Genomic DNA, 22,767 nt, shown 5'->3' with positions numbered 1-22,767 from the left:
GCTTTTCTATTAAAATAATAACCAAACAGCTAACAAATAAAAAGAAAGTTCAGTGTAATGACACTACTAACAGTTGAGGAGTAATTGATTTCCTTTGGGAAATTTGTGGTTCACTATTGGGGCACCCCCCCCCCCCGACATTATCCCTCTGCACACACTCAAACAGTTCAGAATCCAGTTGCTGCAACACCCAGAAATGCTGCAGGCGGGTGGGGGGCGGCTCCAGCCGTTCAGACCTTAGAGAAGAAATAAAAAGTATTCTATTTATTCCATTCACTTCCCTCTACAGCAGATAACCAAGAAAGAGTCCTTTCTCATGGATTATTTTAAAATGTTTTAAAAAGACTCCTTTTATTTAAAACCCTTACAAGGATAAGTCCACAGGATGTAGCCATGGGCACAGAGAGGAGCGTGCAGAAAGGCGTTGGCATGTGGCCCAAGACCCCAAAAGGCACACAGGGAGGTGGGTCAGGGGTCTCACCCAGCACGTTCTCTGTCTCTGGTGGTTCCCAGAGTGGTTTTACACCCAGGGCTTCAAATGGTGAATTGAAGCAGGTCCTAGTCAGGGGAGCAGAGACTGTGCCACAGCAAGTGCACCCTGCTCAACTGTCCTGAGTGGCAGGGTAGGCGGTTGCCTGTCTTCCCTCCATCCACCTTTCAGGCCCTGGGCAGTTGCAGGATTGGCTCTGCAGTTTGGGAGCAGGCAAGGCTGGGCTAGGAAGGTCAAAGCTGCTGGGTGTTGTGGTCTGTCATCTGCTGGCAAGTGTCTGATACAGGTAGACTCTGAAGAGCAGACTTGCAGATAGTCCCATAGGACTGGGAGTAACTGCCCAGACAGGCCTTTGGGTCCCCAGCCATTCCCACATTTGCTGTAGCCCGGAACATCTTCTTACTGGGCTTAAGAAATGAGCGAGCTTCCCTGCTGTGGACCTCGGAGCTCCCTGGATTCTGCAAAAGAGACAGGAGAGCTGTGGGGACACTGCAGACGGGAGCAGGAACTTGGTGGGAGGGGGAGGATCCCTCAACACACCATGTGGGACAACTGAAAAGGTCTGAGCTGAACCCGGCAGCTCCCAAGACTCAGCCCCTTTGCTTCTTGGCCAGTCTTGGACAGGAGAGCTGGGGCTGGCCAGACAGCTGTACCTTATAAGCAGCCCAGTCTCAGAGGAGTTAGCTGCAGCCAGATCACGGCTGTAGTCCCAGACCCGTCAAACCAGTTGCTGCCTTCCCTCCCTCCCTCCCTTCGCCAGCTGGCTGCTTCCCTCCTCTGCCTTCCTGCCAGACCAGAGAAACCTAGTCCATCGCAACCCAGCCTCCCCACGTAGAGGAGCATGGTCTGCCTTCTTCTGTTCCTCACCCCTGCCTGGTTTGCACAATGCTCTCCCAGCCTTAGAAGCCATCAGGAATCAACTTGCAGTCTTTCCCCAGACCCACCTACAGCCCACCCTGAATGCCCACTCCATCTGCAGCCCACCTGGCTGGTTGAGCTCCTGGTCTAGTGGCTCCTTTCACATAAGGACCCCAAGCCAGGAACCAATGTTGGGGGCGGGGGATGAAAGAGGCACCATTTCACTCACCAGGCCAGCAGCCGCCTTCCCAGGGGAGCCCTCCTTCCTCATCAGGTGGTGGTGAAGAGCCGCCTCCTGGGCTTGAGCACACAGTGAAAGGGGCCTGGGGAAGGAGGCTGCCTGGCTTCTCCCCACCTCCAGGCCTTTGGGAATCTGGTGAAGCAAAGCAAAGCAGAGTCTGAACCCTGTCTGACTCAAGATAGAGAAGGGGGAAGCAAAACAGCTGCAGCAACTGGAAGGGGATTTCCCAAGACGACGGCCATCATTGAGAAAGGATCAGGCTGCCCCTTGCCATCCATACACCCTCCTGCCACAAGGCAGAGATGCTTCATGACCCCCATGTTGCAGGTGGGGCTGTGTGCTGGGGCAGAAGCACAAGTGAGCAAGTTGCCAAGGGGCTACTCCAAGGAGGGTTTCCTGACGCATCCAAGCTGCATCCTCTCCCGACTTGGGTCTTCCTTCCAAGGGGAGGCATTGCGGTTGGAGCACCAGAGCCAGTCCCCAGGAGGGAGCCCCAATCTACCTGCAGGAAGGAAATGGGCTGTCCTCAGCCCGGAGCTGGCCACAGCTGCCATTGCAACTCAGGGAAGAAGATTTCAAGGGCAAATTCCAAAGCCACAGACCTGGATGGAGCAGAAGGGCTTTGGAGAAGCGGATTGGCAGTTAGGAGGCAGTGAGCCCAAGAGGCAGAGGGGGAGGGAGGGAGGCAGGTAGGTGGGATCATTCTGCAGCAGCTGGAGCATCAGTGTTGCTGGAGAGCTGCTTTGTGTGTGGCTCCTGCAGCCAGCCAGCTGGCCGCCTGCTCTGAAGGGGCTGTGCATGGGAAGAAGAGGAAGACAACAACCAAGTTACTCACGCCATGGGTAGTCTGAGGAGCTGCTGCAGGGGGTGGGCTGCTGGCTAGTATGGTGAGAGCATGCTTCCCCACTTTCTGGCTGAGGGGAGCAGCCGGCTGCTGCAGGAGTGGTGCAGAGCGATTCCTGACCATGTTGCTGGGAGCCAGGCTATGTGCTGAAATGAGAGAGCCTGAATCACAACACCCAGGAAGGAAAAGGCCACAGAGGAGGCTCAGTACCCCAGGCAGACTGGAATGACCCACTGAGGGCTGGGGGAGGCTCCTCTCTTGGTTCTCCACTGGGCACTACCTATGCTATTTTGGCAAAGGACAATGGCATCCAAGCCACTTATTCTCCGCAAGCCTGAGCAAAGGTCCTTCCTGGGCTGGCAGGAACCCCAAAACCTTTGTAAGGCAGATCAGGCAACCCAGAAAGCCAAGCCAGTGGGGAAATCCCTATAGCATTATTTTTAAATCTTCACTTTTAAAATTTGTACTCTGCTAACATACACAAGTGGCGCTGTGGGTTAAACCACAGAGTCTAGGGCTTGCTGATCAGAAGGTCGGCGGTTCAAAACCCTGCCACGGGGTGAGCTCCCGTAGCTCGGTCCCAGCTCCTGCCCACCTAGCAGTTCGAAAGCACGTCAAAGTGCAAGTAGATAAATAGGGACTGCTCCAGTGGGAAGGTAAACGGCGTTTCCATGCGCTGCTCTGGTTCACCAGAAGTGGCTTTTTCATGCTGGCCACATGACCCGGAAGCTGTCTACGGACAAACGCCGGCTCCCTCAGCCTATAGAGCGAGATGAGCACCGCAACCCCAGAGTCGGACACGACTGGACCTGGTGGTCAGGGGTCCCTTTACCTTTAACTTTAACATACACACAATTATTACACTAAGCAGAATAAAAGGACGAGATAAAGCCTGCCAATAAACTCATCACAGCCTGTCCTGCCAGAACGCCCACCCCAAGCTTCTCCTGGCACTAGAGATGTCAAGACAGGACAAGGGCAAGGCTTCCTGAGCTGCAAATGTTCCTTTTGCACACGCACGCACGCACGCGCACGCACCCACCCACCCAGGCACCCTCTGCTCCTGGTCTCCTCCTTCCAATGAGCCTTTCCTGGCCCAGTTTGCATTTTTTAGTGCAGAATGTATTGATCTTATCTATTCTTTTCTATTCTGATTAATTCTAGAAGCTACTAGAAGCTTCTCTATGTGAGAGAAGCAGAGGCAGAAGGGTTAATGATTGTTTGGGTTATGCCTTCAGAGAAGCTGAGTACAGCTGCTTTGAATTAGTTCTCTTCCAATTAAGGTCATGCTGACTATAAATATAGGCCAGAGGAGCCTGGGTTTTACTCTTCTTTTCTCTTCTCTCTCTCTTCCTTCTGGTGTGTTTTCTGTTTCTGTACATAGGATGCTTAGTGCTAAGGTTTAGTCTTATTATGAGTTAAGTCTATAAATGCTGCAACTGGATTTTGTATGGACTGAGCCAATCCCGATTGTATTGGATTTGATAACCATTATGCTACGTTTGCCTTCAGCACAAGTAAAGCTCTGCTGAATGAAGTAGAAGTAAAGCTTCTACTTCTGTTCTATTTTGGGAACTCTGCAACATGGTTAAGGTTTTCCTCCACAAGTATGACACACGTATGACAACGTGTGACAAATTCCTCCCTCAATAGCCTTTGACTAGTGGGAGTCCTGGGACACCGCTCAGCTGCCCTCCTCTATTTCCTGGGCTCACAGAAACCCAGGGGCTGGAGGCTTTTCAAGCACAAAATCATGGTGGAAGCTGGCTGGGGATGGCTGGAGCCTCCAAGTCCTCCACCTCTCCACCCGCCTCTCTCAGTGATCTCACAAGAGGCTGGCCAGTCTCACAAGCCGGAGGAAGGTGCTCTGGGGCACTGTGTCCTTCCCACTCACCCCAGCCAAAGGCACGTTGCAAAGGGACACCTACCGTGGCTGGTCATGTGGGTGATGGGACTGCACAGGGTGTGTGTGATCCCTGGCCTGAGGCGGCCAAGGCTCCTGGTCTCCTTCACCTTCTGCTGGGAAGCTTCGCAAGGTGCCAACAAATGGGGGGAGCCCCTTGATGGGAGGGGCGGTGACACCCCTTGTGCCTCACAGCGCGTTTTGAGAGGGGGACTGGGCTGGAGGTTCTCATTTTGGGGCTGCTGATGCTTCTGAGGGTGGCGGTTCCTGGCCTTCCTTTCCAAGATCATCTGCAAAGAAGAAGATCTGATCAGGTTTCAAATCACTAGTATGGCAAGAGCAGTTAAGAACTTTCTTTCGCTGAATAGCAGGTACATAAATGCATTGGCGGTGGAAATATTTAAGGAGAGGACAGGCAACCATTCCACTGAGCAGAGAGGGGTCAGCTTAGATGACCTGGATTTCTCCCAACTCATGTGATGCTAGGAATATTGAGCAGAAGAAACTTTTTTATTTTTATTTCAAAACCAAAAAGAAACAAAGTACAAGCATCAAATTCAAAATCCATATTTGTATTCTAACATAAGCCTATTACATAGATTACCTAAATTAAAATATACATAATTACTCTAGGCTTCCTTTTGCTATATGTAAATACAAAGCAGTTAGAAAATTTGTATTATAAATAATATTATAGATTCCTACATGTCCCTCACTCCCCTTCACCCATGTGTGATCTCAGTATTTTACTTCTTTCACCTTGTGTTGTTATAGTTTAATAATTAATTATTCAATTAATTCTATTGTTCTTTTCTTGCTTATCCCTGCATGTTTTACCCATTATCTATTAATATTTCAATTCCGGAACAATATTTTTTCATCTATTCCTTCACACCATCCTACTCTTTGATTATTCTCTGATTTGAGTGGCCCCTAATAATTGCCATCAATTTTGCCATTTCTACAAACTCTCACAGTTTGTTTTGCCATTCTAATAATGATGGGATTTCCCCCCCCCCCCTTCCAATTCCTTGTGATCAGTATTCTGGCTGCTGCAGTTGCATAAAGGAATACATTTTTCTTATCTCTGGGGATGTAATTAGATATTAGGCCTAACAAAAAAAATCCTCTGGCTTTTTGGTAAATGAAATCTTAAATAATTTTTTCAGCTCCTCATATACCTCATTCCAGAATTGTTTTACTATTTTACATCCCCATAATATATGGTAAAAAGTTCCCACCTCCCTCTTATATCTCAAGCATAGATTTGATTAATTTTTATAAATCTTAGCCAGTTTTTCCCGGGGTGAGATACCAACAGTAGAACTTCTTCATCATGTTCTCTTTTATCATGTAACAGGCTGTTAAGTTCATATCAACCTTCCACAACCTTTCCCTGCTTTCCAGTTGAATTGTATGGCCAAAGTCCTTCGCCCACTTTATCATTACTTCTTTGGTTGTTTCATCCTTCACTTCCCACTCTAACAGCAGACTGTACATCCTAGAGATGGTCTTCTTTGAGCAGAAGAAACTTGTGGCAGGAAAAGACCATTTCAAGCAGGTTTAAGCAAGAGGAGGAAAAGGTCTGGTGCATGCTTCATCTCAACCACAAAGGTCCAGGAAGAAGACAGGAAGCTGCCTTAGGGCAAGGCCCCAAGTGCCCTAGGCTCATTTCCGCCCTCTGACCTGCTGGAGCTAAGCACCAAGGCGGACCTGCAGGAGGCCTTCTCAGTGGTTGCCCCTCAACCCTTGGAATTCCTTTCTGCTGGAGACTCAGCAGAGGCTGCGCATGCCAGGAAAGCCAGGTACAATGTTGGCATGCACAGAAGTTACCCTCCCAAGTCCCTTTGGACCACGGGTCAAGGGCGCCAGCAGCTCATTCAGTCTTAGGGGTGCGCAAGGAGTCTTACCTCATAGAGCTTATTGCGATACTCAGCCACAGAGAGCTGCACATCATCATCCAGGGGGAGGACCACACTGTAGTCAAGAGCAGGCTCTTTGCTGGGGCAGTGGAACCTGCCAAGAGCACATGGAGTGAGACAAGATCCTTTGGCTGGCACCAAGGAGAGACGCTGGCTCTTGGCCAAGCATGTCTGTCTGACCCTTCAGAAGATGGGCAACTTCCCACCCAGCACAGGCCAAGATGCCTCCACTGCAACCCAGTCCTCAAGACACTCACCGCCGCATGTAGGGGTGCTCCAATGCCTCTTCCACCGTCAGTCGCTTCTCAGGGTTGAATACCAGGAGCCGTTTCAGAAGGTCCAGGGCTTGGGTGGGGGTGGAGGTGGGCAGAAGCTCCTCAAAAGCCACCTGTGGCCTGCAGTTGCAGAAAAGGCACACAGTAGCTCCCCACCTGCAAGCAACATACAGACCATCCCACCCAGCCCTGGAGGGCGTGTCCTCAGCGGGACCATGAGTAACTGGCTGCTCAAGCACCCCCAGAATGGGAGGGAAGGACAAGACACTCACTGGCAGCTCAGTCGGCTAACAATGGAGGCTCTGTAGTCGGAGTGGAAGGCAGCCACATCTGCAACAGCAAGGCAGGCAGTCAACCTCACCAGGACGGGAGGCAGGCGCTTCAGCTCACCCGTCCTCTGCTCTCTCTCTTCCTCCTTCCCAGCGGAACACACACATACACTGCAGCAGCAGGAGGCATGGCTGCAGAGGTGGGCCCTGGGAGTCAACCAGCCCCTCAGGACTGGGCCAATGACACAGATGTTGTAAAATTAGCCTCACCAACTCAGTGATTGAGCTGAGTTATAAGGGTTCAGGTGATGCCTGAGGCACTCTGGACCCAAGTACTTCAGGGACCCTGAATCTGTCTGGGTAGCAGATGGGCAGCCAGTGCAGCTCTTAACAAGGGTGTCACATGTTCTCAACCAGATCTCTCCATCAGCAGTCTAGCCGTCACATTCTGCACCAGCAGCCCCAAGGGCAGTCCCACATGGAGCTCAGTTCTTTTGGTGCTGCCTTAAAAGTATAGTTCTGTAGCTGCAGCTGGAAAGGGGGCTGGGCACCTTTCCACCCCTTTGCCACACTCTCTGCAGCACCCACAGAACTTCCAAAGGTCCCCCTTTCCTTGAGCTGGCTCTCTTCCTCCGCAAAACCTTCTCACCTTCTGGGGTGGGAGCAGGAACAACACGCAGGATCTGCTCTAGTTGGTTTACTGTGGATGTGCCAGGGAAGAGAGGCTTCCCCAGGAGCATCTCGCCCAAGATGCAGCCCAGGCTCCACATGTCCACACCCTTCGTGTAGCTGCAAGCAAGGAAGAAGATATCCATGTTGGGCCTCAAGTGTCAGACACCCATGGGGCTCCAGGCGTCCCTCAGCACAGATATCCAGACCTGAAGCCCTGAAGATGTGCTTGATCCTGCTTTCTTCCTTTCCCTTTCTTTCTTTCACATCACTCTATTCCCTGGAGTTCGTGGACTGGCAAAAAGTTGCTCACTTCAGGCAAACAAGAGATACTTTGGGGCTTGATCTGGACCTGCCAGTGCCCCTTGGGATTGGCACCCCAATGCCAGCGCCATCATCTGTGGTGCCCCCAGAAGAAGAAATGTATTTCATTGTTTTTCTAGACTACCTTTCATCAGGGCAAAGCACAAAAGATCATGAAGTGACATACAATATCAAAAGCAGTAAAACTGTTCAAGAATTAAAACAGTTCAGCTGCACTTTCATTTGTAATGTTCCTTCCACAGTCCTCACCCCAAAGCTGGTGTGAAGAAGAGCATTTTCATTCACCTTCTGACAGATGGGAGGCGGGTGTGTGTGTCACCATCTCCACGAGGGAGTTCCTCTGGTCAGGGCACTGCAGAGAAGGCCTGGTCCACCACCAATGGGCACCAAGCCACACCCATTGATGGGGCATCTGAATGGCCTCCCCCACCAACTGCAAGGCCTGGCTGGGCAAACGTGAGAACAGACTGACTTCTAGGGACTTGGGTCCTCTTGCTTTGGGACTAGCACACTCATGTGGAGCCAACAGCAAGTAGGCAGCCAGCTCAGCTCCCCAAGGGGAGGTGCCACGGCTCTGGATTGGCATGCCACCTTCGAAGCCAGCAACAGCACATTGCACCCAGCGCATGACAAGAGTCCAGCTGAGGGGTCACCAGAGTGTGGCAAAGGCAGCTCAACCCAGGGAGGAGCAATGGTGGCAAATCCAGATCAAGGAGGACTGCCAAGAGACCACGCTACTTCAGGAGTGGGCAGCTCCATCGAGAACCGGCTGGCTCCCCAACTCCCTGACACAGGACCCCCCACCCCCACTGCCTTGCCAAGATTCAGCTTCTATCTGTTGGCCCTCAGCCAGCCTGCCAGCCTATCACTGCCTCCAGGCACCACCCCAGTCCCTGCACAGCCTCAAGCTCCTCAGCCTCTCTGAGGCTCCTGGAGGCACCCTCCTTACCTGTGAGAGGAAAGCAGAATCTCAGGGGCCCGGTACCAGCGAGTAGCAACATACTCCGTCAGGGCAGGGCTGTCGTGATCCTGGTGGATCTGACACAGGGAACGGGCCAGTCCAAAGTCACACAACTTGACAAAGCAGTCTGCATCCAGCAGGATGTTTGAAGGCTGCATGTGGAAAAGGTATCAGGGGAGTGAAAGAACAAAAGAAAGAGCCATCCTGTCTGTGTGGTGGTTAGAGTCCTAGGTTACAAACAGGGACACCCAAGTTCAAACCCTGTTTGCCCAGGAAGTGCACTGGGTGATCCAGAGCCAGTTACTCTCTCTCAAACCAACCAACGTGACAGGCAAAGAAAGAACTAAGTATGAATCCTGAGCTGTTTGGAAGCTGTAATAATGTAATACAGTGGTACCCCGCAAGACGAATGCCTCGCAAGACGAAAAACTCGCAAGACGAAAGGGTTTTGTGATTTTTAAGTTGTTTCGCAAGACAAATTTCCCTATGGCCGTGCTTCGCAAGACGATGCATTCGTCTTGCGCGGTACCACTGTTGTTGTTAAGCAGAACCCTCCCCGCTCACCCTCCCAGCTCGCCATTTGCTCTCCCCCTCGCCCTTGCCGCTCGCCGCTCGCTCTCCCCCCCACACACCCGGCTTCCTCCGGACGACGCCGTTCACTCACCCTCTCTCCCCCCCCCACTCCCGGCTTCCTCCCGATGCCGCCGCCGCTCACTCACCCGCTCTCCCCACACACACCCGGCTTCCTCCCGACGCTGCCGCCGCCGCTCACTCACCTGCTCTCCCCCTCACTCTCATTCACCTGCTCTCCGGCTTCCTCCCGACGACGCTCACTCACCCACTCTCGCGCGTGCGCACTCCGTCGCTAGGCTGCTGCTTCCGCAGCGACGTTGCGAGCCCTCTGAGTGAAAGGCGCTTGTGGGCCTGCTGCGCACGGTCGGCAGCTGCCCACAAGCTGCCTTTTTACCCGGCAGGCTCGCAAAGTCACTGCGAAAGCGGCAGCGCCGGCCCAGACAGAGTGCGCATGTGCAAAATGTCGCGCATGTGCACTCCGTGGCTGGGCCCCCGCTGCCGCTTCCGCAGCGGTGGCGGGAGCCTAGTGACGGAGTGTGCACGCGCAAGAGTGGGTGAGTGAATGGCGGCGGCGGGAGGAAGCCGGAGAGCGGGGGAGTGAGAGCGGGGGAGAGAGCGGGCGTGGGGGGGGAGAGTGGGTGAGTGAGCGGCAGCGGCAGCGGTGTCGGGAGGAAGCCGGAGAGCGGGTGAGTGAGCAGCGTTGGCGTCGGGAGGAAGCCGGGTGTGTGTGGGGGGAGAGCGGGTGAGTGAGAGTGGGGGGAGAGCGGGCGTGGGGGGGGAGAGCGGGTGAGTGAGCGGCATCGGGAGGAAGCCGGGCGTGGGGGGGGGAGAGCGGGTGAGTGAGAGCGGGGGGAGAGCGGGTGAGTGAGCAGCGTTGGCGTCGGGAGGAAGCCGGGCGTGGGGGGGGAGAGCGGGTGAGTGAGAGCGGGGGGAGAGCGGGTGAGTGAGCAGCGTTGGCGTCGGGAGGAAGCCGGGCGTGGGGGGGGAGAGCGGGTGAGTGAGCAGCATTGGCGTCGGGAGGAAGCCGGGTGTGTGGGGGAGAGCGGGTGAGTGAGCGGCGTCGGAAGCCGGGAGTGGGGGGGGGGGAGAGCAGGTGAGTGAGCGGCGGCGGCATCGGGAGGAAGCCGGGTTGGGGGGGGAGAGCGAGCGGCGAGCGGCAGGGGAGAGCGAGCGGCGAGCGGCAAGGGTGAGGGGGAGAGCAAGTGGCAGGCCGCAGGAGGCTCTGGCTGGGCCCAGCCAGGCCCAGTTGCTGCCTCAGCTTCTCCCTGACTGCGGCCGGCAACAAGCCCCGACTCCCCCCCCCATAGGAACGCATTAATTAAATTTCAATGCATTCCTATGGGAAACTGTGCTTCGCAAGACGAAATTTCCGCAAAACGAAAAGACTTGCGGAACGAATTAATTTTGTCTTGCGAGGCACCACTGTAAAAGATAAAATGGAACGAGGGAGGCCCACCCATTGCAGCATTTCACCCATCCCTCTCCTTTAATTCCATGTACGGCTGGAGCCCAAGTCCTTCCCAGACATGTACCTTCTGGTCCCGATGAATGACGTTTCCTGAGTGGATGAATTTGGTGGCTTTTAACAGCTGATACAGGATGTAACACTTATGAATATCTTTCAGTAAATTTCCCTTCTTGATCACAGCATGCAAGTCGGTCTCTGAAATGGGGAACAGCAGAGAAGCAGTGGGTGACTGGCACTGCCTTGACCATACAGCCCAAGGCCACAAACCCTGGCCCTTCTGCTAGACCGCCGAGAGGGTCACAAATATCTCAGCGCTTAACCCAGGACTCTGAATGACAACCTGTGAGCAGATTTAACAACAAAATGGAGTTGGGTGTCATTAGTGTAGTGATGACTCTGTGCCCCAAACTTCCTCACGAAGGTGTTAAATAGCACTGGGGATAAAATAGTGCTCTGTGGCTAAGGTGTTGGGAGGTAAACACACAATGCCCCAAGGTGACTCTCCTAGACTAGCCATGCAGCTAGGAGTGGAACCACTGTAAAGTAGTGCCTCCAGCTCTCAATCCAGGGAGGAATGCCAGGAGGTATTGTGGTCAATGGCATCAAAGGCCACTGAGAGATCCAACAGTGGCAACAGGGCCATACTCCCCCTGCTTCCCCCTTGAGAGAGGTCATCCATTAGGACCCCCTGTAAACCATCCATGGGTCCCCCCCACCCCAGGTATAACTTACAGATAGCCAGTAACAGGGTGTTTATGCCCCCTAACCATGTTTACTCCAACACCCCCCACTATGCTGCTACTATACTCGCACCAGACATAGCTGTTTCCTAGCTATTCATGTGTGTAGCAAAGAGCCACTGATTGAAGTGCTCACCAGAGCGACAGCTTCACTCAGCCCCCACTCACAATGTGAGACTGAGTTGGGCACACAGACACTTAGCACAGACTCTGCAGTGCCTGCCTCCCACTCAGGAAAGACTCCTCCATGCCACGATCACAGAAGGCAGTGCCCTGCCCTCGCTATTCCCAAATGAGCCACCCAAAGGGGACCTTCCTTTTGGCATCTGCCCCTTTGGCTTTGGTGGCCTGTTTACAAGCCTGCGGGACAGCTGCTTTCAGCCTTCTCCATTTCCCTCCCTTGGTAGCATTTACCCTGCACTCAAAATGTTCTGCTCAACATGCACTTTTACTCTGGCTTCCTGCTCCTCACTGTCAAGGCCCTCTCCACAAGAAGGAAGCCTAAGTTACAGTCAGGGAAAACTCACCCATAGACTCAAAAACCAGGTAGATGTCCTTGTCATTCTGAGCTCGGATGACATTCAAGAGTCTGATGATGTTTGGATGCTCTCCAAATTCCTGCAGGAAGAAAGACCTGCCCATCAATGGCAGCTGCTCCTAAGGACTCTTCACAGAGCCTGCTGGCAGAGCCCAACATACTCTGAACAGAAAACCACCACTGGGACTATGGGTTGAGTCACTGTTTGCATGCAGGAAGACCCGTCTTCCTGCATGCGGCTGCAGAAAAAGAGCCTGGCACTGACTCATGAGAAGGTGCCCTCCTCAAGTCTTGTTACAGGTGGGTAGCCGTGTTGGTCTGCCATAGTCAAAACAAAATAAAATAAAAAATTATTTCCAGTAGCACCTTAGAGACCAACTAAGTTTGTTCTTGGTATGAGCTTTCGTGTGCATGCACACTTCTTCATCAGATGAAGAAGTGTGCATGCACACGAAAGCTCATACCAAGAACAAACTTAGTTGGTCTCTAAGGTGCTACTGGAAATAATTTTTTATTTTATTTTGTTCATCAAGTCTTGGTTACTCATCTGCAGCAAGATTGTTTTCTAACCCCAACTTTGGTGTAATAAATATTCTGCCAAAGCGAATGTGCTTGACAATTGTAATGTGGTCTTCCCAAACCTGGTGCCCTCCAGATGTTGTTGAACTACAGCTCCCATCAACCACAGCAGCCAGCCTGGACAACGATCAGGGATGATGAAAGGAGTTTGAGTCCAACAACACTTAGGGAGCTGGTTACAGGTGGGTAGCCGTGTTGGTCTGCCATAGTCAAAACAAAATCGAAAATTCTTTCTAGTAGCACCTTAGAGACCAACTGAGTTTGTTCCTGGTATGAGCTTTCGTGTGCATGCACACGAAGAAGTGTGCATGCACACGAAAGCTCATACCAGGAACAAACTCAGTTGGTCTCTAAGGTGCTACTAGAAAGAATTTTCGATTTTGTTTTGACTTAGGGAGCTGCGTATGTTTAGCCTGGAGAAGAGAAGGTTAAGGGGTGATATGATAGCCATGTTCAAATATATGAAAGGATGTCATATAGAGGAGGGAGAAAGGTTGTTTTCTGCTGCTGTAGAGGTTTGGAGCTTTTAGAGTTAACAAGCTCAACCAGAGAAGTGGACACGGAGCAATGGATTCAAACTACAAGAAAGAAGATTCCACCTAAACATTAGGAAGAACTTCCTGACAGTAAGAGCTGTTCGACAGTGGAATTTGCTGCCAAGGAGTGTGGTAGAGTCTCCTTCTTTGGAGGTCTTTAAGCAGAGTCTTGACAGCCATCTGTCAGGAATGTTTTGATGGTGTTTCCTGCTTGGGAGGGGGTTGGACTGGATGGCCCTTGTGGTTTCTTCCAACTCTATGATTCTATGATTCTATGAACACCTGGAGGTTATCAAGTTGGGAAAAGCTACAACAGAGTGTGTTGCAGACACCTTACTGAGAATACTGTGTCCAATTCTGGGCACTACAATTTAAGAAGGATGTTGACAAGCTGGAACATGTGCGGAGAAGGGCAGCCAAGATGCTCAAGGATCTAGAAGCCAAGCCTTATGAGGAACAGTTGAAGGAGCTGGGTATGTTTAACCTGGAAAGAGGACACTGAGAAGAGATATGAGAGCCACCTTCAAATATCTTAAGGGCTGTCACATGGAAGAGGGAGCATGCTTGTTTTCTCCTGCTCTGGAGGGTAGGACTCAAACCAATGGCTTCAAGTTAGAAAGGAGATTCTGACTAAACATTTGGAAATACTTTCTGACAGTAAGCTTCTCAGCAGTGGAACAGACTCCCAAGAGAGGTGGTGGACTCTCCCCTCCTTGGAGGTTTTTAAACAAGAGGTTGGATGACCATCTGTCATGGATGCTTTAGGTGAGGTTCCTGTATTGCAGGGGGTTGGACTAGATGACCCTTTGGTCCCTTCCAACTCTAAGATTCTATGATTGTATATTGCTTTAATTATAACTCAGTCAATCATGTACTGTACTCGTTTAACATGAAAGTTAGTTCAAAAGCATGAAAAGCTTGATAATACAGATACCAAATTATCAGTAGGGGCAACAAGTCTGTATATGCTCGTTACTGCCCCCAAGCAGCTTTTTCAGCAGCTACTGCAAAGGAATCAGTACACAGACTGAAGCACCCATGTGGCTTCCTAGCACCAAATTATCTCTCTCCCAATTGCCAGATATTCAGCACAACTGAAGGGAAGTGTGCCCTGGCGTTATTCATTGCTGTGTGGGTATGTGAGAAAGGAAGGGGAGAAGAAAAATCAAAAGGAAAGTGGGGAGGGGGAATGTGACATATATGGATGTCACCACCCACTTCCCCCAAAAGGGAAGGATAAGAGACTGAGCTAAGAGACCGAGCAGCTGCTTTGCATTCTCAAGAGTTCAATCCCCAGCACCTCCAGTTAAAAGGGTGTTAAGAGGTCCAGGCTGGAAAAAATGTCTGCCGTGGAACTTAGCTAGTCACTGCCAGTTGGAACAGGCACTACTGGGTTTAGATGAACAAATGGCCTGACTTAGCAGAAAGCAGCTTCATATTCTCACCAGTAAAAAAGCAGCAACTGAAGTTGAAGCATCAGAATCCCACTTGTTCCCTCCCACCTGGGGCATGAAGCCAAACTAATATGTAACAAGGAGTCCATGGAGCACCCCACAATTGCCTAACTTTGACTCCCTAAGGTTCAGGTCGGGTTCACAAGCAAGAGACGTGAACCAGGAGATAGAAGCAAAACAGCAGCCAGTAGGCCTGATCTTTATTGTTGCAACAAGACTTCCCACTAACACAAAGTTGAAGCAGCCAGAAGCCCCAATCAATGGGTTACATCAGTATTTCAATGTTTTCCAAAGTTTCCCATAATACATCTCAGGATGCATCAAACCATCATAGATATGTGACGTAAAAGGTGTGGTCTTAGGTAGAACCTGAGATCCAGGCATGCCCCTGTCACTCAAATATAGCCTTTCACACTAACTCCATCACAGTACAAAGAAAAGTATTTACAGTTCCCTAGTCCCTGAGTCAAGTCAAATACACCCCCTTGTCTTGTCCGCTTCATCCCACTATGCAGTGGGTAGGCACTGTGATTGAGATGGCTCTCTGTCTGACACTCTTGGGGCAGGATATCACCAGTCAACTCATTTGGAAGGCCCTGCAGACATGAGTGTACATCTCAGGGATTATGGTGGGCTCACTCATTCCTCCCCTTATACCTTACTTCCCTGGGTCCTAAATGCTATTCGTACCGAGAAGATTGATACAACAAGTGATTTCTTATGAATATCTAGTTTTCCCATTGAGTCAGTACATACAGGTGAAACTAAAAAAAAATAGAATATCATGGAAAAGTTCATTTATTTCAGTAATTCAACTTAAAAGATGAAACTAATATATGAGAGACTCATGACATGCAAAGCGAGATATGTCAAGCCTTTATTTGTTATAATTGTGATCATAGAATCATAGAGTTGGAAGAGACCACAAGGGCCATCCAGTCCAACCCTCTGCCAAGCAGGAAACACCATCAAAGCATTCCTGACAGATGGCTGTCAAGACTCTGCTTAAAGACCTCCAAAGAAGGAGACTCCACCACACTCCTTGGCAGCAAATTCCACTGTCGAACAGCTCTTACTGTCAGGAGGTTCTTCCTAATGTTTAGGTGGAATCTTCTTTCTTGTAGTTTGAATCCATTGCTCCGTGTCCACTTCTCTGGAGCAGCAGAAAACAACCTTTCTCCCTCCTCTATATGACATCCTTTTATATATTTGAACATGGCTGTCATATCACCCCTTAACCTTCTCTTCCCCAGGCTAAACATACCCAGCTCCGTAAGCTGTTCCTCATAAGGCATCGTTTCCATGCCTTTGACCATTTTGGTTGCCCTCGTCTGGACACATTCCAGCTTGTCAGTATCCTTCTTGAACTGTGGTGCCCAGAACTGGACACAGTACTCCAGGTGAGGTCTGACCAGAGCAGAATATAGTGGTGCTATTACTTCCCTTGATCTAGACGCTATACTCCTGTTGATGCAGCCCAGAATTGCATTGGCTTTTTTAGCTGCTGCATCACACTGTTGACTTATGTCAAGTTTGTGGTCTACTAAGACTCCTAGATCCTTTTCACATTTACTGCTCTCAAGCAAGGTGTCACCCATCCTGTATTTGTGCCTTTCATTTTTTTTGCCCAAGTGTAGTACATTACATTTCTTCCTGTTAAAATTCATCTTAGAATCATAGAATCATAGAGCTGGAAGAGACCACAAGGGCCATCCAGTCCAACCCCCTGCCAAGCAGGAAACACCATCAAAACATTCCTGACAGATGGCTGTCAAGCCTCCTCTTAAAGACCTCCAAAGAAGGAGACTCCACCACACTCCTTGGCAGCAAATTCCACTGTCGAACAGCTCTTACTGTCAGGAAGTTCTTCCTAATGTTTAGGTGGAATCTTCTTTCTTGTAGTTTGAATCCATTGCCCCGTGTCCGCTTCTCTGGAGCAGCAGAAAACAACCTTTCTCCCTCCTCTATATGACATCCTTTTATATATTTGAACATGGCTATCATATCACCCCTTAACCTTCTCTTCTCCAGGCTTTGGCCCAGTTCTCTAATCTGTTAAGGTCATTTTGAAGTGTGATCCTGTCCTCTGGGGTACTAACCACCCCTCCCAATTTGGTGTCATCTGCAAACTTGATCCGGATGCCCTCAAGCCCATCATCCTGATGTTGAATAAGACTGGGCCCAAGACAGAACCCTGTGGCACCCCACTAGTCACTTCTCTCCAGGATGAAGAGGAGCCATTGATGAGCACCCTTTGGGTTCGGGCAGTCAGCCAGTTACAAATCCACTGAATGGTAGCATTGTCTAGCCCACATTTTACCAGCTTCTTTACAAGAATATCATGGGGCACCTTGTCAAAGGCCTTGCTGAAATCAAGATAGGCTATATCCACAGCATTCCCTTCATCTACCAGGCTTGTAATTCTGTCAAAAAATGAGATCAGATTGGTCTGACATGACTTATTTTTCAGAAACCCATGCTGACTTTTAGTGATCACAGCATTCCTTTCTAGGTGCTCACAGACCGTTTGCTTAATGATCTGCTCTAGAATCTTTCCTGGTATTGATGTCAGGCTGACTGGGCGGTAATTGTTTGGGTCCTTTCTTTCCCCCTTTTTGAAAATAGGGACAACATTTTGCCCTCCTCCAGTCTGCTGGGACTTCGCCTGTTCGCCAGGAATTCTCAAAGATTACTGCCAGTGGTTCTGAAATCACCTCTGCCAGTTCTTTTAATACTCTTGGATGTAGTTCATCTGGCCCTGGAGACTTGAATACATCTAAACTAGCTAAGAATTCTTGTACTACCTCCTTACTTATTCTGGGCTGTGTTTCCCCTGCTGAATCATCTGCTCCATATTCTTCAGGTCGGGCACTGTTTTCTTTTTTGGAGAAGACTGAGGCAAAGAAGGCATTGAGGAGTTCTGCCCTTTCTCTGCCCCCTGTTCGCATTTCACCATCTTTTCCTCTAAGTGACCCCACTGTTTCCTTGTTCTTCCTTTTTGCTACGGACATATCCATAAAAGCCCTTTTTATTGCTTTTAACCTCTCTAGCAAGCCTGAGTTCATTCTGTGCTTTAGCTTTTCTGACTTTGTCTCTACACGTGCTGCCTATTTGTTTGAATTCCTCTCTGGTGGTTTCCCCCTTTTTCCATTTTTTGTACATATCCCTTTTAAATCAGTTAAAAGTTATTTAGATAGTGATGATTATGGCGTACTGCTGATGAAAACCCCAAATTCACAATCTCAGAAAATTAGAATATTAAATGAAATCAACAAAACAAGGATTGCAAATAGAACAATACTGGACCTCTGAAAAGTAGAAGCATGCATATGGACTCAGTACTTGGTTTGGGCCCCTTTTGCATCAATTACTGTCTCAATGCAGCGTGGCATGGATGTTATCAGCCTGTGGCACTACTGAGGTGTTATGGAAGACCAGGATGCTTCAATAGCGGCCTTCAGCTCTTCTGCATTGCTCAGTCTCATGTCTCTCATCTTTCTCTTGGCAATGCCCCATAGATTCTCTATGGGGTTCAGGTCAGGTGAGTTTGTTGGCCAATCAAGCACAATAATCCCATGGGCATTGAACCAGGTTTTGGTACTTTTGGCAGTGTGGGGGACGTCCGGCGAGGACGCCATCGCGGGCGGTCGTGGGTCGCTTCGGCAGCGAGGCGACCCAGGCCGGCCCGGGGGTTGGAGCCCCGCTACCGCAAAGCGGGGCTCCGTTGAGCCGCGGGTCGAGCGTCCCGCGGCTTGGGCTCTCCGGCGAGCCCGCTATGGCTCCGAACCCTTCCCTCGTTCCCCCTGTAAAGGGGGAGCGGGGGTGAAGGGACCACGGAGCCGGGCTGAGGAGACATGCCCCAACCGGACCGGCAAAGCGACGGCCGCCGCTCGCGGTGAGCGATATCGTTCTACCTGGCAGAAGAAAAATAAATGAAGCCCGTTGGCCGTGAGTACGTTGTTATTGGATCTATCTTGACATTTGGTGGGAATATTTCTTTTTAAAATGGATGGAATGCAATCTTTTCGCCCTGACTCCAGGGAAAATGGCTGCGGAGATGTGTGATAGAGATGGAAAAGTACTGTGACTAAGATGGCAAATACTGAAATTTGATACCCTGTGCCCATTTCTACCACGTTGGGCTTTGTTTTCAAGCTGGTTTTAGACTCGGGTCTTACTCACGAACAAAGGATTATTTTTTTGAAATTAGAACTGCTGAACCAGAAATTAACTTTGCTGAACCAGGATGTTGCAAGACAGTTATATCCTACAAAACAGACTATTGTGAATATGGCTAAAACGGAAGAGACCCTTGGCAGGGAGCTAAAGGGGATTATTGAAAAACAAAGTACAATGTTTTCGCAACTCCGAAGAGATGAAAAGTCCTGTTGGAGTGAGAGTCCCAGGATCAAGAGACAATTTATATCCAATTTCTGGGGTGAGGGCCCAGGAATGATGGGGAAAAGATTCATTCGCCTACAATCAAAAGATAAATGGAATTTTGAAGCGGAGATGCTGGAAAATGATGATCTGTGTACCCTGATGCTCCCTGCAAGGACTGTAATAGACTACGTCTGGATCTGTGGACTTACAAGAAAAGAGGACATCCTGGAAAATGGTTTGGGTGTAAGATGGAGGGATACCTGGGGGGAAGCCCCGAGCTGGTGTAAGAAAATGGTTAGAAAAGGGATAGGCTGAAATATATTAAGGATAAAATTAGGATGGTTTGTTATGGTACCCTGAAGCCGGTGTGTTAAGATCTTAAGCTTTTGAACTAGAGAAGAGATATTTGAATTTTTGTTTTATTAGCAGCAGTCTAAGTGAAAGAAGATGTTTGATATGATTTGATATAAGAAATAATATGTGATGTTATGAAGTTATATTATTAAGTATTACGAAGTAATATCTGGAATAGATTTGATGTAAAATAAGAAGTGATAGATTATTTTGGAGTAAAAATAGGATTTTAAGAAGTATGTTCAGTTTAGATTCTTGAACGATTTAATTTTAGAGATGAGAAGTTACTAAAGTAAATTGGATTTGGAACCAAAGGGGAGAAAACGGGGGAAGTCACAAAGTAGTGATTGAACAAGAAAAGTTTTTTTGTGTGTGTAAACAAGAATAAGAATTTGTGGTGTGTTTTGTTTTTGTTGTGGTTTGATTGTGGGGTTTGGGTTTGTGTTTGTGTTGTGTAGGTGATGTATTGTTCTTTGTTTTGTAAAAACCAATACATTCTTTAAAAAAAACAAAAAACTTTTGGCAGTGTGGGCAGGTGCCAAGTCCTGCTGGAAAATGAAGTCAGCATCCCCATAAAGCTCGTCTGCAGAAGCAGGCATGAAGTACTCCAAAATCTCCTGGTAGACGGCTGCGTTGACCCTGGACTTAATGAAGTGGACCAACACCAGCAGCTGACATGGCTCCCCAAATCAACACAGACTGTGGAAACTTCACACTGGACTTCAAGTATCTGGCATTGTGTGCCTCCCCATTCTTCCTCCAGACTCTGGGTCCTTGGTTTCCAAATGAGATGCAAAAGTTGCTCTCATCAGAGAAGAGGACTTGGGACCACTGAGCAACAGACCGGTTCTTTTTTTCTTTAGCCCAGGTAAGACGCTTCTGACATTGTTTCTTGATCAGGAGTGGCTTGACAAGAGGAATACGACATTTGAAGCCCATCTCCAGGATCCGACTGTGTGCGGTGGCTCTTGATGCACTAACTCCAGCCTCAGTCCACTCCTTGTGAAAGTCCCCAACACGTTTGAATGGTCTTTTCCTGACAATCCTCTCCAGGCTGCAGTCATCCCTGCTGCTTGTGCACCTTTTTCTTCCACACTTTCCCCTTCTGCATAACTTTCCATTAATGTGCTTTGATACAGCACTTTGGAAACATCCAACTTCTTCTGCAATTACCTTTTGAGGCTTTCCCTCCTTATGGAGGGTCTCAAAGATGGTTTTCTGCACAACTGTCAGGTCAGCAGCCTTTCCCATGATTGTGATTCCTACTGAACCAGACTGAGAGACCATTTAAAGGCTCAGGAACCCTTTGCAGATGTTATGGATTGAGTACTGCACCTTTTCACAATATTCTAATTTTCTGAGATTGTGAATTTGGGGTTTTCATCAGCTGTACGCCATAATCACCACAATTATAACAAATAAAGGCTTGACATATCTCGCTTAGCATGTCATGAGTCTATCTCATATATTAGTTCCACTTTTTAAGATAAATTACTGAAATAAATGAACTTTTCCACGATATTCTAATTTTTCGAGTTTTACCTGTAGATACATTTATCAGTGAATTGCTGCATTTGGTATTGGCACTTTCCCTGTTTTCCTTTGTTGGAGACCTGGGGCTTAGCCGGGAGTCGCAGGCTCCTTCTACAAACTGAGCTGAGCTCCCCTTGCAGACGCAATGCCTTTGCAGTTATGTTGCTGTTATTTTCTCGACACTAGAGGATTTGGTTTGACAGGTGAAAGGCAGGGAAATATAACTGTGTGGTACCTGTGTGAGTGAAAATTTGTGTAGCGGAGACTGTTTGTCTTTGGGGGGGGGAGTCTCTCATCCCCCTTCCAATTTCCCAGTAACAAATACATGTGTAGCCACATAAATCCAGTGATGCCCCCAGTGACAGGCAGGCAAAAGGGCATTCTGGGAGAAGCAGAAGCGCAGGCCAAAAGGCAAGAGAAGTCTTTGCTTACCTGAAGGAACATAATCTCCCGGAAGGTTCTCTGAAAATAAACACATACCGTTGGCTGAGGTCGGAGTAGCCTCTCAGGGTCCCAGTAAAGCCATGCAATAAGCACATCAATGTCCCACAATGCCCCATATTCTATGCCCTGCAGCCATATTTGGATCCTATAGTGTAAGGCGCCAAGCTGGGGATTATTATTATCACTTAGTAATACTAACCATGATTCTATATACAATAGCAACTGCAAAAATAATTATACAGTATAGCCATTTATTGTTTAAGCCTTGGGATTGTTAATAAGAGTTCTAAAACGCTGCAGCAGCTGTTATTCCCATCCCTACTGGACTCCCTCTGATCACTTTCGGTCAGAGGGTGGTTTGTTTCCCAGCAAAAATACACCACTCTCCCAGCCCAAATAAAGTGCTTGAAGGGATGCAGAAGCCACACATAACAAGGACCTGCAGGGAGCGACACCTGCATCTGGCCACCTCAAAGCCTCAAGCAACCGTTCCCTTAAACTCCTTCCTATCTGTATGGCGATAAGTTTCTCCCTCTCTCTTTCTCTCTCTGCACTTAAAAGAATCACAGAATCCGGGAGGAACCCGGGGGTCATCTAGTCGAACCCGCGCTGCGCCTCCATCAATTGTGGGCGTCTCCCGGCTTCACCTGAGCGTCAGTCCGGTTCCGGAAGGCGTCGAAGATTTTCTTGACGGCCACGACGGCGCCCGTCTTGCGATCGACGGCCTTCCAGACGATCCCGTAGGCCTGCGGGGGGAGCGAGGGGGGAGTCAGGAGCGTGGCCAAAGGGGGCAGCGCCCCCATCAATTAATCAATAGAAAAACTCTGGCCTCTTCAATCCTGGCTCGGCCCGCGCTGAGAAGCGGCGGTTTAGGAGGGTTTGTCCTCCAGGTAGCGAGCCCCCCCGACCCCCCTCGCCCCACGCACCCCCTTGCCGAGGCGCCGCTTGATCTCGTAGCGCCGCGCCACCTGCTCCTCCACTTCGGCGGCTGCACTCATCTTCGCCCGGCGGCCTCTGCGGCCCGTTGGCTGCGGCTTCCATGGAAACGCCGAGGCAGGAGAGCGCGTGCGCGGGACGCGGCGTCCTTCCCCGCCCCCTCGCCCTCTGACCCCTCGCGGGCGCCAATCACCAAGACGCCGCGGGAGCACCTCGAGGGCGCTTCGCGCGTGCGCTGTGGATGCGGCAAGACTCCAGCTCTCGCTCCCCCCCCCCGCTCTGACGTTGCTCGTTAGCCGCGCTGGCATCCTCTTGTCCCGGGTCTATTCCCTGCTCTAGCCTCGACATGCCGGCTGAGCGTCTACTGTTGTGGTTGCGAACACCACTCTCTCCCCCCCCCCCCAGCATTCTGCAGAGACCTGAACATAATAGGGTAAAGGTAAAGGTAAAGGATGGTTGGACAGTGTTCTCGA

At 49.9% G+C, this 22,767-nt stretch overlaps 1 protein-coding gene across 4 annotated transcripts; it reads right to left on the bottom strand.

The window, feature by feature from the left end:
- Window positions 1-321: 321 nt before the first annotated feature.
- Window positions 322-22,390, bottom strand: MAPK15 (mitogen-activated protein kinase 15). 4 transcript variants are annotated; one of them, XM_033156084.1, is made up of 14 exons: window positions 22,285-22,390; window positions 22,006-22,104; window positions 21,347-21,376; window positions 12,065-12,155; window positions 10,862-10,992; window positions 8,745-8,908; window positions 7,452-7,591; window positions 6,806-6,863; window positions 6,516-6,653; window positions 6,247-6,352; window positions 4,362-4,626; window positions 2,422-2,579; window positions 1,578-1,718; window positions 322-948 (listed from the first exon to the last, which is right to left on the bottom strand). In XM_033156084.1, exons 1-14 carry the CDS (start codon window positions 22,354-22,356, stop codon window positions 724-726), a joined length of 1,818 nt encoding a protein of 605 aa, XP_033011975.1. In that variant the 5' UTR covers window positions 22,357-22,390; the 3' UTR covers window positions 322-723. The 4 variants fall into 4 exon arrangements, with proteins under 4 accessions (XP_033011975.1, XP_033011976.1, XP_033011977.1 ...); XM_033156085.1 differs by lacking the exons at window positions 6,806-6,863; window positions 7,452-7,591; XM_033156086.1 differs by lacking the exons at window positions 322-948; window positions 1,578-1,718; window positions 4,362-4,626 and having other exon boundaries at window positions 2,441-2,579.
- Window positions 22,391-22,767: the final 377 nt, after the last annotated feature.

The sequence above is a fragment of the Lacerta agilis genome, chromosome 7 (assembly GCF_009819535.1).
Source record: "Lacerta agilis isolate rLacAgi1 chromosome 7, rLacAgi1.pri, whole genome shotgun sequence".
NCBI classification, from domain to species: Eukaryota; Metazoa; Chordata; class Lepidosauria; order Squamata; family Lacertidae; genus Lacerta; species Lacerta agilis.
Note: the sequence above shows the minus strand (reverse complement) of the source record. Positions and strands in the feature narration are given on the sequence as shown.